We start from the raw sequence: 14,089 nt of genomic DNA, 5'->3' as shown, positions 1-14,089 counted from the left end.
ATCATGGCCATGTTATATGTGTAGTCTGCTTAAATTTCACCGCAGTGTCTGGCCGTTTTCAAATCAATTCCGACATCAGTGATGCCTTGTCCGTAATGTTGTCTGTGCTTGTGGAAGGCACAGCATTCACATGCTTTACAGAGTCGTCTCATTTTCACTCTTGGCTGTGTGACATAGAGGCAGAGGTGTTCTCCCACGTCATATGCATGATTGAAAGGTGAAGGTGTAGCGGAGAAGGACAGAAGTGTTAACGCATGGAGAAGGGTGATGTGTCCTGGGACTCCACGCACTCTGTCATCGCCAGTGCTTCCATGCTATCAGCCTGTACTCTACAGAATTGTGCGTTCCTGTCTGGCAGCCACACTTGTGCCTTTCTGACTGTACGTTTAATGAGCAACAATTGCGAGCACCTTAAGTCTACGAGACACTGGCCTCTCAGCTACACGAGTGTCCTGGCGCTCGAACCTACAGCACTGAGCGTCTCTCGCCATGTAGTTGCCTGTGTTGCAGCCACACGGCTCTCGTTACAATGTAGCGCTGTGCATCCCCTCACACGACCACTGGCTGCGGTCACAAATGCTAATTCCAAATGGTCACATGTGATGGAACCACTAGTTGTAGATTCAGACAATATTGATGAGAGAAGTGGGGTCTGAGCAATAAAGTACTTAAGTGTGCTCTATACTGGAAATTACACGTGAACCTGAGGGCTTCATGGTGTCAGAGATTTTTCAATTCGCCAGGGCCAGCGCTGCCCGCGAGGGTTCGATGTCTGCGTTAAAGAGGAGGAATGTTAGTGGCTGGCATGCAATCGTCATCCTCAGGTGGTCCACATCCATAGTAAGGTGAGTAAAAATACTGGCCACCATCCCTGAGAGAGAGTGCCGGATGTCAATAGGATTGAGAAGAGGCTGACGGGGTGGACTGACTCATCTGTACATGGGGTGAGACCTGACCAACCTCCTCGGCCGCCTTGTCACAAGTCTCACCCGTCATTTGCACCATCGATGTTACTCAGAATGCGTAGTCACATCGCTGGACAAGGATTGCCTCCAGGAGCATGGTCCGATTGAAAACTATCACCTACGAGCCCACTCACGATAGTGGATCAGCTCCTGCATCATGTAGGTTGCTGTTGTGACTGGGATGCTGCAGGAACTCTTAAAGAGTCAGCACCTTCAGACCTTTGATGGCAACGCACCACCCCCCCACCTCCCGCCAGACAGTGCCGCATCTCAGTGAGGAAGCATGTGCCCAAGGCTTCATCAACCTTCAAAGCATCACGCCAAGGGGAGCCTAATGTAGAACTACTGACTCTCATTTGAAGTGCATTGTTGAAAAGATAAGAGTCGCAAAGCTCCTGTTCATGTTGGCCCCTCATGTCGGTCACTTGTCCGAGACAATGCTCACTCATCTCATCGTCCTCCTCCTGGAAGCTTGTGGCTATGAAGCCCTCCCGTGCATACATGCCTCGTCTGGCCTGTGCTATGGCCTTTTCATCTGCAGCGTCAGCTTCCTCAAACGCATTGCTGTCATCCCCTTCGAGGTTCTCCTCATCAGAGGAGATGTCCAGCTCCTCCATCTCAGTCATCTGGCAAGTCGGCCCCCTTTGCAGTGCCAGGTTGTGTAGCGCGTAGCAAGCCACAGTGGCCTGTGACCCCCTCTGGGAAGTGTACAGGAGTGCTCCACCAGATCTGTCTAGGCGTCGGAATCGCATCTTCTGCATCCCAATGGTGTGCTCGAACAATGTCCGTGTAATGGCATGAGCCTCGTCGACCTTCTCTCTGCAGGAGCCTGAGGCTGCCGCACGAATGTCATCAGCCACGCCCTTTGTGGGTACCCTTTAACCCTGAGGAGCCAGCCCTGGATCCTGTGTGGTCCCTCGAAGATCTCCGGGATCTGCAATCTGCTCAAGATGTATGAGTCATGGATGCTCCCTGGATATCTGGTACAAACCTGCTGTATTTGCTTGTTATGGTCACACACCAGCTGCACATTGAGGTGAGTGGAAGCCTTTCCTGTTTGTGTATTGGAGTGCCTGCTGTCAGGGAGCTTAGTACAGTCGATGGCACCCTGCAGCTGTGGAAACCCAGGAATCTGTGCAAAGACCAGTGCTCTGGCAATCTAGCCTGCTTGATTTTTGTCGAAGTTGAGGTAACTGTGGGCCTTGGCAGAAAGGACGTCTGTGACCTCATGTATGTATTTGTGTGTGATGCCTGAGAGATCCCACAGAGACCCCCAGTCGAGCCTAGGAAGGAGCCAGTGGTGTAGAAGTTGAGTGTGGCTGTGACTTTCACAGCCACTGGCAATGGACGTCCTCCGAATCCACGTGGTGCCAATTCATGGAGAATGTGGCAAATGTGAGTTACCAGATTCCTGGACATGCAGCGGTGTCGGTGACACTGGGGCTCGGTCATCTGCAGGTGAGCAGGCGACATCTGTACACCCTGGCTCTAGCAAGGCGCCTATTCACGATGTCTCTGCTCCCCACATCCTCTGTACCGTAGGGGGCCCTGCTGGGCCTTGATCTTGAGGGTTTTGCTCCTCCCTTTGATGAGCCAGTCTCTTCGTCGCAATCTTCTCCTTCTTCTCTCATTCTTGTCTGCGATTATACAGGCAGCAACGAGTCCAGGCTCCATCTTCCTGGTGGATTCTCTGCAGCATCGATGATAAACAGACAAGAGTCAGGACTCGTCTGCAATACTAACCTTCCTGTCAATGACTCGTGAGTGTGGGCTCACACCCTGGTTCCTGTATCGCCAACTACTCACCACAGAAACTACCTACAGTGTGCGGTGCGTACAGGGTGCTCCCCCTTCCCCAAATGCTATGAGATTGCTTTGGCCAGGCGCCTGGATGTGCTGCTTTCAGCTCAGGCACTGGCACCCTCACACGCAGCGCTGTAATATTACAGTGCTTGGAATGTGCATGAGTGTCAGTTTTTAAAGAGGCTATGCAATATGTTGAGGACGGCCTGAGGCTTGTCTTCTGGGAACCACCCGGCGTCACTATTTCAACACGCTTCACCAGCTTATCCAGGTGCCCAATTGCACTTAACGTCATCATCGCTCTGGGGAAATGCCAAGCTGTGAGCAAGGGGTTAAACCCAGGAGATCGATTACTGCCACTTTGTGCGACTGGTGTTGCATGAATGCGCATCATTGCTTCGCTTTTGGCGATTCCCTGCAACGTCATTGAGAGACCACCAACATCTCTCAGCTGTGCCTGTCTGCTCATGTAGAAATGCACAGTTCAGTTGGGTTGCCCTATAATCACGCTCCCCCCTCGCCAGCGTAGTCAGCTGGCGTCCAAGTCGCCTGCAGAGCCCCAGCAACGGGGTTTCTTCTCATTACACATTTTATCCGCACAATCGCGGCAGGTAGGAAGATGGTGATGGTGGGTGAGCTCTCACTGCTCTCTCAGCTTGGACCCTCCCTGTGCGAGTATGGAAATGCCACCCCTCCCCCACCCACCTTGTTGCCGAGGAAGTGAACGCTAAGATTACCCTTCCTCGCAGGCCTCTCAGACCTCCCCCTGTATCGCCTGTGGTGCATAACCGTTAGTTAGACCATGGACATTCTGAGGTGGAGGTGCCCATGCCCTGTGTCCACCTCAACCCTCAAAATTGTGAGGCCACTTGCGCTGTGAAACATGTACCCCCCGCACACACACACCCTGGGATTCCTCCCCTTTTCCAAGCAAGCACTCTCCCTGCAGCCTCCAAACTTGCTGGAGGCCACTTCCTCCCCCACCCCCCACTTTGCCAAGCAAGTCCTCGCCCTGCAGCCGTAGAACAGAGACCCCCGCCTTACCGCTGGTCTGGCTGGTTGAGACTTTCAAGTTAGCTCCACTGAAGCTGACGTGGTGCTGCCAGCGAGGCTTGGTACTGAACACCGTGAGCGCTGCCCGAAACAAGGCAGACGAACGCTCCTCGAATTGAGAGCGATGCGCAGTTTGCCAGGTTGCACGTCGCTTATGTACTGTTGTGAAACACGTGGTCGTGCACCTCATGATCCAGTGTGAGAGGGACAATTCCAGCCAGCAGGGGCCATAATTACATGTAAATCAATGGAAATGACATTCCCGATGTTCAGCAGTGGGAAACGTGACCCGCCATTGACAGCAGACGATTGCAAACTGGTTTTACAACAACATAAAACCGATTTTTGCGATCTTGCAAGGCTTTCCGCTCCCGCCCACCGCAAATGGGAGCAGAAAATCCCGGCCATTGTTTACTGAGGAAAGCAAGGAACAACAGGAAAAGGTTTGATCACTTTAATTGGCTATTACTCCAGATAGATACAGCAGTGAAATAGGTCAAATGATCTGCTAAGCGCTTAACCTGAATGCCTTCATAATTTGGGCTTTGAATGATCTTACATGCGGACATTTAATAATACATTTGCTAAAGAGCAGTTTGAGTTTGAAACCTGAACTGTTTGATGACCTGTGTGAAGATGCAATATCTCAACCTCAGCTGATATGATGTTAGTTCCATATTGTACAAGACTTCTAAAGGTTATTTGACATAGTTTGGTGGTTACAGTGCAGCAGAAATTCTACCATTTATATTGAGGGATAGTTCCATTAATACCACAATAAGATAAACATGACCATGTAAGAGTGCACATGCACAGTTGTTTTTAGCTCTTGATCAAGAACTTAATTCTCTGGCTGTTCTGCCATTTCCAAGGGCTGGGGTAAGGCCCACTGAAGACTGAGCTGAGTTTCCTTCCCTTACTGACTTGTAAGTGTGCATTGAACTCAATGGTAGGCAGAAAGGATGGTGACCCCTGCCTTGGATCAGCAATGTTCAGGTGGCTGGGGTAGGCGTACCTGCTATCTCTTCAGGCACTAATGGAGCCTGTTTCCTTAAATGGGTCTTAGTCCCCTCCCCCCCCGCCCAAGGATTAGGCTTTACTGGGATGCCCTCCACAGTTGAATAACCTGCCACTGCTTAGAGCATAGCTATGGCCCTTACATCACTACCCAAGCAAACAATCAAATGTTTTCAGCAGAGGAAATGAGAAGAGTTTGAGGAAAGGAGAAAACTCAGAAACTGTAGGGAGGGACTGACAATCCTTTAGCCTTTTCACACTCATCGGGTCATTTCTAACTGGGTAGAAGCAACTGTGGAATGTGAAGACACTCTGCTCTGGCTTTTCATTTCTTGAATACAAAGAATTAAAGGTGGGGAAAGAAAGGGATCAAATGAGAACCTTAAATTCTCAAGAGACTTGAGCAGTTTCCTGTCAAGATCGAAACGAATGTAGTTATTGCACGCACATCTTGACCTGTGCCAACAGAGGGAGACACATTCTCAGAAAGATTGAGCACACTGACAAATTTTGCAAGAACACATCATCTGTACCAGCAGAGGGAACCCTCTTCTTATCTGCAATGTAATCTGTGGTAGAACAGCTTCAAATTTTGATCCATAGGTGATGAACTTGGCGTAATGATAATACTTAGCTGCTTTTTAAAAAATGTTTATAACTATGAATCAGCTAAACATGAACTATTTTGTTTAGTTAGCAAGCTCCAATCATTAATATTTTTATTCAGATTGAGGAAATTGTTGCTAGAAATCAATAATTGTTCCCTCTATTTACAAAAAGGCAATATGAATGTATTTTAACTAATATAGTTAGTGCCTCTCAGTGACATCTAAAAGTATTAGATTTTAAAAATTAAATTAAAAATTAAAACCCCTCCAAAATAAGATTTGAGCTCAGACAGTTGATCAATAGCCAGGGGAAGCTGCACTTAGCTGTGCAAAAACCGTATTAATGAACAAGGAGATCACTAATATGGCCCTTATTAAGATTATTAGTCCTAATACGAACCAGCAAGTTACAGAACAGTTAGAAGATCCCTGGTGAGTACACATCACATTCGTGGCTGGAAATGGCTTTACTGTCATATTGAAACAGTGGGGAAAATGATAGTTTCACAACGACTTAAAAGCTCTTGTTGGATGGTTATTTCTTTTGAAAATGAGGTCAATCTCTTGTGGAAAGTAAACTTTTTGTTATATGCACTTTTGGCTGGTGAAAGGCTTAAAGCTGAAGTTTGACAGCATACATAAACTAGGCAGCGACAATGGCCAGAATGTTCAACTGTCCGTTAAAGTCGGGTAATCGGAATATTTTTGTTGTTGTTCACTTTGTGTTATGCAGTGTAGGAAAATGAATTAAATTAACCTCTGCTGGCTGATAGCCAAATGGCTCCAAGGAATACAATTTGACATTGCACCTCCATAACCTAATATGAGTTTCAGTTCTCTAAGATTTAATAGCAGAAACTCAAGAGAACTGGAGGCTTCAATTTCACTCAGTTAATTCTACTTTGCACTTACTTCACAAACTTGTCAACATGAGACATTGAGGCTTCATAGTTTTTCCCGCCAACTTCTTGGCAATGCAATGCAATAAAATGAGGCTTGTGTGTGTGCACAGTCTGCAAGGAAGAAGAATACATCATCAGTGCCACAGCAGAACAACGTGTACAATTAACATGAAGTACAACAGTCACCAGCTGACAAAAGACTTTAAGTACAGGCCTAATGTCGAGATAGAAACAAGTGTAAAATAATTTGCTGTGATTCGCCGAAATTTTTTTTTGTGCATTTCCAGACATTAAATTAACCACAGCAAGTTTTGGAAAGCAGAGTGAAGGCCATGTATGACCATTAACCCGAGTGACTGTTAAAGGGCTCTGTTTTCCCCTTTTAGGCGTTGCAGTTTATTAGAGCAGAGTTGTGAGTTACAGCTTCTCTCTTAATTATGTCAGCCGCACTCCTTAAACTGCAAGTTCAGCTTCAGGCTGTCAGCCAGGCTAGGAACAACTGATTGGGTTTTGCACAAGGCCCTCAGCAGACTTGCTGTCCCATGTGTTTTCAGCCGTCTGACCCAGTTGGCTGAGGGAGGTAGCTTGAGTTAGGATTTACTGTTGTTCCTTCCCCCATTCCAATTCTCCAGCAGTATTAGGGATGGGATTATCTCATTATTCACTGCACCAGTTGAAGGGCAACATAGTAATCATGCGTTGCCGCATAACTCAAATCAAGATGCTGGGACAAATAGGGAAACTCCTATATCCCTGTTTCATACAGTTTTTTTAAAGTAATTACAGTTTAAATGAGAACTGTCCTCCCTTACCAAAGAGAGGAATGCAGTCTGTAGGAAAGAGACAAATGTCAACATTGAGAACCCAATTAAGTTAATTTAATGGTTGGAGACTAAGAACAACTTTCTGAAAAGGATATATTACCGCTTGAGTGCCGATTCTATTTCTATCTTGGTTAAATACTGTGTTGACTATATTATTTTGCTATGTCTTTTGCTTCGGTATTTTGTTTCATCTGTGTCCTGGCCTAAAATTATCTCTCAACCAGCATCAGTAAAATAGATTATCTGGCCATTCTTAGGATGCTGTTTGTGGGATCTTGCTGTGTATAAATTGGTTGCTACATTCCCTACACTGCAACAGTGACGACACTGCAAAAGTAATTCTTCGGCTGCAAAGCACTTTGGGAGGTCCTGAGGTCATGAACAACAACAACTTGGATTTATGTAGCGCCTTTCATAAAATGTCCCAAGGTGCTTCCCAGGAGCAAAATATGACACTGAGCCACATAAGAAGATATTAGGTCAGGTGACCAAAGGCTTGGTCAAAGAAGTAGGTTCTAAGGAGTGTCTTAAAGAAGAAAAGTGCGGTAGAGAGGTGGAGAGATTTAGGAAAACACATTGTATAAATCAAAGTTTTCTTTCTTTACTACAATGTAGAAATTACCATCGGTGATGTTGATGCTTATTAAGTTCCTTTATGTTCTAAGTACACAGGCATAACTCTAAAGTTTAGTTTAAATATGTTGCCAACTCCATTAAAACAGCATACTAGGGAATGGCACACAAATGCATTAAGCATTTGTTTAATATTTCCAAAATAATTTATAGGTTTCCATTATTCTTAAAGGACAAGCAATGGATTTTTTAAAATTGTTATTAACGAGAGCAATCATTTAAATCGTGATGATGAGTTATGAAGAGTACCTCTGGAGTACAATAAAACTGGAATTGCACAACTCCTTAATGAGAATTTAGTTTATATCACAATTATATTTCTCCACTGAATGTTACTGGGTATTATTATATCACAAAACATGTTTGTGTATACTCTAAAACAGGAAACTGCTTTCACCATATTTCAATGGAATGGTGGTAGCAGGCTTTCAGAATCCAATCTCAAAAAAAACAGCCCCGAATAGCATGTCTTAACAACAGGTGTTACAAATGTTGAGACTTTCTAAGGCGACTATGTTTTAAACTGCCTCTTTTAATTTAAGGTTAAACAGAATGTCCCTGGAATGGGAGATGATGAAATCATATTGAACTCTGGCTGGAGACAGGTCCGTGTGATTTGGTTGTCATGGGTTCAGAGGCCCAGCTCGAAACCCATAGAAACCTCAGTTTTCACACCTTGACACAAGTGGGGGAAGCTGGTCTCTCTGGACACAGACTTTCAGACTCAGGAACCTTGGAGAGAGATGCTGCTAAGAGAAGCAGATGGGAAAAGATTATTGTTGTGCTAGCCGCAAGCAAAATGTTACTGCCAAATGGTTCTCCATTCAAACAGACAGAACACGCAGAGGTTTAAGAACCAAGGAGTGGTCGGAGGGTGCCTTGCTGCTGGAAGTGCTGGAAGACTGAGTGAAGCAACTTTCAATAGGACACTGGGAGACTCACCCTGATGTGGCAGAGAGAAGGGAGCCTTCTGGAACAGCTGGGAGAGTTTGGACTTAAATCTACAAGGCAACATATCTGTTGAGAGCATGGCGAAATGTATAAGTGAGCTGTGAAGTATCCTGGTTGTGTTAATCAGTTAATGAGGGAAATCCTTTTCTGTAGTTTGGTACAATTCACCTCCTCGGAGCCGATATATTAGTTGCCCATTAAGTAATATTTAGTCTGTGTTGGTTTTAGTTTGTTTGTTACAGTAAAAGTCTTAAAACATGAAATCTTGTGTGATTCTTCCCGTCATTCCTGGGCAATTCATATCTCTTTTTAAAAGTTATCAATCTCTACAGGAATTGTAACAAATTTCACACAATTAGAGCAAACTTTAGATCAGCTTTGTCCAACCCACGGCCCATAGGCCGCATCCAGCCGCCGAAGTCGCTCCATGCGGCCCCCAGAGCCAGTTTTCAAAATGCTGGTCAAACAGGTAAGTTAGAGTGGAAGACTCTGCAAGGAGCTGCCCCTCCAATCACAGGCCACTCCTCTCCCACGTCAGCAGCAAACGTGGGAGAAAAACAGTCTGCGATTGGACGAGCAGTGAACACAGCAGCGGTGAGTTTGCAGGGGAGAATGAGGTTTTCTTTCAGGTGGAGTGCGGGGAGGGAGGGACGAGAGAGAGAGAGAGAGAGAGAGAGAGTTCCTTGGCAGGGGGCGGGTGGGAGGCGAGACTGCTGGGGCCCTGGAAAGGAGAGGCTGTTGGAGCCCCGGGAAGGAGAGGCTGGCTGAGGGGCCCCAGGAGTGAGACACCACGGAGCCGGGGGTCGGAGGGGAGCGGTGTTGGGGAAGAGGCTGGCTGGTGTGTGTGAGAGATTGAGTGAGTGTGTGTGGGAGTGAGAGAGTGGGTGTGTATCTGTGTCTGTGTGAATGTGAGTGTGTATGTGTGTGTGTGTGTGTATGTGTGTGAATGTGTGTCTGCCTTCTCCCAAGCTCAGGTATCTCACTCACTCTCACCATCACACACCAATACATACTCACACCCACTCTCAGTGGGTGGGGTGAGACTGGGAGTGAGCTTGACACATACACACACGCACGTTCCCTCCTTGCCTGAAAGTACAGGCTTATTAACCAACCTATTCTTACAAAAAGGGATCAGCCATTGAGTAGGCGTTTGAGAGGGGCATTGGGGAAGATGAACCTAAGGAGGAGACATAAGTTTGGAGAAGGCTTTGGAAAGTCTGGAGCATTGTGACAAAATGGAACAGTTGAAGCAAATTTCAGAGTGCACGAGAATGATAGCTGAAGGCTCTGCCACCACTGATGGAGCAGGAGGAGGGAGCACATACAAAACTAGAGGCAGAGAGCAGGCTTGGGCCTGGAAATGTTGCAGGCTAGAGTGGGAATGAGAACAAGGGTGAGGATTTTGAAATCATTACTGTGGGGGATGAGAAGCCAGTGGAGGCTGGCGATTAGGGGCGCAATAAATGAGTGTAACTGAATTGCAGGACAGAATTCAAGCTTCAAAGGTCTGGGTAAGATAGAGTTTGTAGTGGGTGGAGTTCTGGAAAACTGATAGGGAAGAAGGCAGGAGGAGGTAAAGGTGTGGAGGGGGTTACGGCAGCAGTGGAGTGAGGGAGAGGTGAGGGATATTATAATGATAAGCAACCTTCTTAAAAGACTGGGTGCAGGATTCAGCTGAAGACCAATCCCCAATACTGAATTTATATACCATTGATTTTAGCGTGAGCAAGCAAATACAAAAGAGGAATTCAGACTTCGATGCAACATATCTGCTGGATCGACAAGGGTGGCTTCAGCCTGATGCTGGACAGGCAACGGAACAACATGAAGTTGAGGGCGATAGTAGAAGGGTATTAACTGGGTGTTGTTGGGTACATATGGAAGCTAACCCCTAACTTTTAAATAATGTTGCTGATAGGTTGCTCATAAATGGGGAATAAGAGGAATAAGAAGGTACCCTAAGCTATGAGTCATTGGTTTTAGCAGGCAATTCAAAATGGGAGAACATTTCAGCAAAACACATTTCTAACGTCAACACACATGCACTTTCCAGTAAGTCAATGGATCATGATCAGGAGCAGGAATCTTGGCTCAGGTTACTCCTCTTTAATTCAGGAACACTAAAGCCAACTTTGTCATCCTAAAGCTGAGATCAGATAACATAGCACAGACCAGAGTCAAACCTGGTCCGCATCATCCATTTACTAATTGAATTATTGGCAGAATGTTCAGCTATTTGAAGCAGTAGTTTTGTTGAGCAGTTCCCAATTTTTCCTTTAACATTCTTCTGCCTAACTTTTCTTTCTCTCGGAGCAACAACTGATATTGAGATGATACTTTGTTGGTGACAACCACCTCACCCAGGAACCTGGCATGTGAGCGTCAACCAGCTTATTGTCTACAGTGGCATCACAGTCAAGCCTCATCCTGATAATCCACCCAAACACATACAAACACTTTCAATAGAAATCACTGGTCAGCGGTAAAGAGTAAAATCCCGAGCTCATTTTTCGCTCCTTCATCTGTGATTTGTGAAGCTAATAACACCTCCTTACTACAAGGCTAAGAAACAAACTACACAGACATTGATAAAACACAGACTAGTAACAAACCTGGGGTGTATCTATTCTGTATGGCTCAGTAACGTGTCATTCAGTGTATCGCATATTGTGCCATCAAGGATTTCTAAGCTGTACAATTTAAAAATATTTAAGGTACAGTTGGGTTCAAATGCAACCTCTGTGATTAACTATAACATAAAATCCAGGAGCAAAAGAGTAAAAACAGTTAAGCTAAAATCCCACCTTGGGAATTTCTAATGCCAAGGATCAGATTAAGATTGAGTTGGTTAAAAACTGCATTGGTCATTAAGCTCTGAAGTAAGCGTCTATATTTGGTTTGATCCACGGCACTAGCAAAATTACAAATTTAATAAGTCCCTATAGCCAGGCAAGTGTCGAGACTGCAGTCGAAACTGAGTTAAACTGAGGGTTGAGTGAGATTTGAATGGAATTATGGACAAGTATAAAGATAAGAGATTTTAAGAAGTAGTTAGGAAGTGGTTTTATTTGTAAAATTTCTAAGATAGGACTATACCAGATACACATTTGATATATGAAACGTTATGATTAAGTCTCTCAGATTTTCCTGCCCTAGACTCACTTCCCATTCTGGCCCCGAGGATGTTCCCACCAATCATGTGTCCGAGTGCACCCTTCCCCAGCATTCCCCCCGCCTCCAACCAGTCCGACCTTTGCCCTCCAGTCCCTTCCCTTGTCTCTGTCCTATCTCCCTGCCCCACCACCCTCCTCCCAGGTCAAGCCTTTTCCCTCCAGCTCATTTGGACACCACCCGCCTTACCGCTGGCCTGGCACATAGAACCTTGGCTCTGAAACCATCCTGAAATCGTTGTGCGGTTGCCTGCATGGCCTGGCGCACAGCTGGAGGAGCCACAAGCGGTGCGCGATGTGAGGTAGGCCCAACATACCTCAAAGTCACAAGTGAAGTGCAGTTCACCGAGTGCACGTCCCTTATATCCGATCGTGAATCACGACAGCCTAATTAGACGCTGGCATAGCCTTTTGGTCTGGAGCGGGGGCGTGATTCCGACGAGCTGCTTACGTAATGAGCTTTCATGGTATTCAAATGTACTTAAATGCCGTTCCCAACATGGCGCAGTGGGAAACGCGCGACCCCATTGAAGTCTGGAGCAGACGATTGCCACCTGTTTTCACGCTGACGTAAACCTGGCTTTTGCGCTCCCATGATATTTTCCCCTCCCAAGCGCCATAACGCCAGCCGCTGATGGCAACAGAAAATCCCAGCCAATGGGTTTAGCCAGCCTCAGTCCATTCTCCAATGTGTCATCCCACAGGATAAAATAGCCACCTGGAAAGTTTCATTGCAATGGCATTGAGAAATACACTGTGGAAAGTGGAAATATGAATGGGAGGTGAGCACTAAAGAATATTTCAAGAACATCAGAGCATGAAAAAAGAAGCAGAAGCAGCTCTCTGCAGTAAAGCGCATCAAAGTAGCACAGCCCTTTAAGTAAAGGAATTTCTCCTCATCTCAAGTCCCAAATAGCCGACCGCTCAGTTTGAGACTTTGAACACGCTCCTCCCCCACCAGCTCAACACTCTCCAGCCAAGAGAACATCCTCCGAACATCAACCTTGTCGAGTCTGCAAGAATTGTGTAAGTTTCAGTGAGATCACCCCTCATTCTTCGAAAGTCATGGGAAGATAAGCCTCGTCTAGTCGATTTCTCCACATAGGCCAATCCCCTCACCCCAGATATCACTGCAGTGAAGCTTTGCTGCACTTCCTCTAAGGCTAGTATGTCCTTGCTTAAGTAAAAAGACCAAATCTATACACAATACTCCAGGGGCGGGATTTTCCCCTCGTCGGGCGGACCCAGGAGCGGCTGCAAAACAGTCCGATCGGCCACGATCGGCCCCAACCCCAATTTCATGCTGGCTGGCCAATTAATGGTCAGTCAGCGTGAAACGCGCGCTGAGAGCCTCAGCACTGCCGGGGTGGGGGACGTGAGGAGCGTGAGCGCTGAAGTTCGCGCATAAGCAGGGTCGCAATCACTGAAAGCTCCCTGAAGCCACAGAGCTGCCTCAGGGAGCTGAAGAATTTTAAAATGAAAAATTAAGAATCTACAAATAATACAAACGTGTCCGCACATGTGACTCAGCCACATGAAGAGGGACACGTTAAAAATTAAGTTTTAAAAAAATTGATTTTTTTCTAATTCACTGTTGGAAACCTCATCTCGCCCCGTGGATGAGGTTTCGCAAAAAATGCAAAGGCCGCCTGGCTTATTCCCCCCAACCGCCAGCCGTAAAGTCGGGCCAACAGCGTAAAATCCTACCTTATTACCCGCTTAAGGGCCTTAATAAGCCTCGTAATTGTCGGCAGGCACACTGCCAGCTCTCACATGCACCCGCCAACCGGAATATTGCGTGAGTGTGTGATGACTTGCCCGGCTGAAAATCCAGGCCCAGGTTGATCTCACCAAGGCCCCATGCAGTTGCAGTAAGTCTTATTTACTTTTATACTCCAAGACCTTTTTTTAATAAAGGCGAATATATCATTTGCTTTTCTGACTTCTTGCTGTACCTGCATGTTAACTTACTGTGATTCATGTATCAGGTCAGCCAGGTCTCTCTAAGAATCAACATTGCCTGGTCTCTCATCATTTTAAAAAATTCTGTTTATCTATTTTGTCCAGAGGTGTTAAGTAATTCAAAATTAATCAGATCTAGGCCAACCGACTCGCTTATTAACAGCAACACTGGCTTATTTAATTAAACCATTTATTATT

The 14,089-nt window shown here is 46.0% G+C and overlaps 1 protein-coding gene across 2 annotated transcripts in view; it reads right to left on the bottom strand.

Annotated features, from left to right (window-relative positions):
* The window catches only part of inpp5a (inositol polyphosphate-5-phosphatase A), a 571,171-nt gene that overhangs the window by 290,152 nt on the left and 266,930 nt on the right, over nucleotides 1–14,089 (bottom strand). For both annotated transcript variants that reach the window (XM_078564917.1, XM_078564916.1), the window contains exon 3: nucleotides 6,359–6,459. In XM_078564917.1, coding sequence (XP_078421043.1) covers nucleotides 6,359–6,459 — 101 coding nt within the window. The remainder of the gene's footprint in view (nucleotides 1–6,358; nucleotides 6,460–14,089) is intronic.

Source organism: Cetorhinus maximus, chromosome 20 (genome assembly GCF_964194155.1).
Source record: "Cetorhinus maximus chromosome 20, sCetMax3.hap1.1, whole genome shotgun sequence".
NCBI classification, from domain to species: Eukaryota; Metazoa; Chordata; class Chondrichthyes; order Lamniformes; family Cetorhinidae; genus Cetorhinus; species Cetorhinus maximus.
This window is presented reverse-complemented; position numbering and strand designations above follow the sequence as displayed.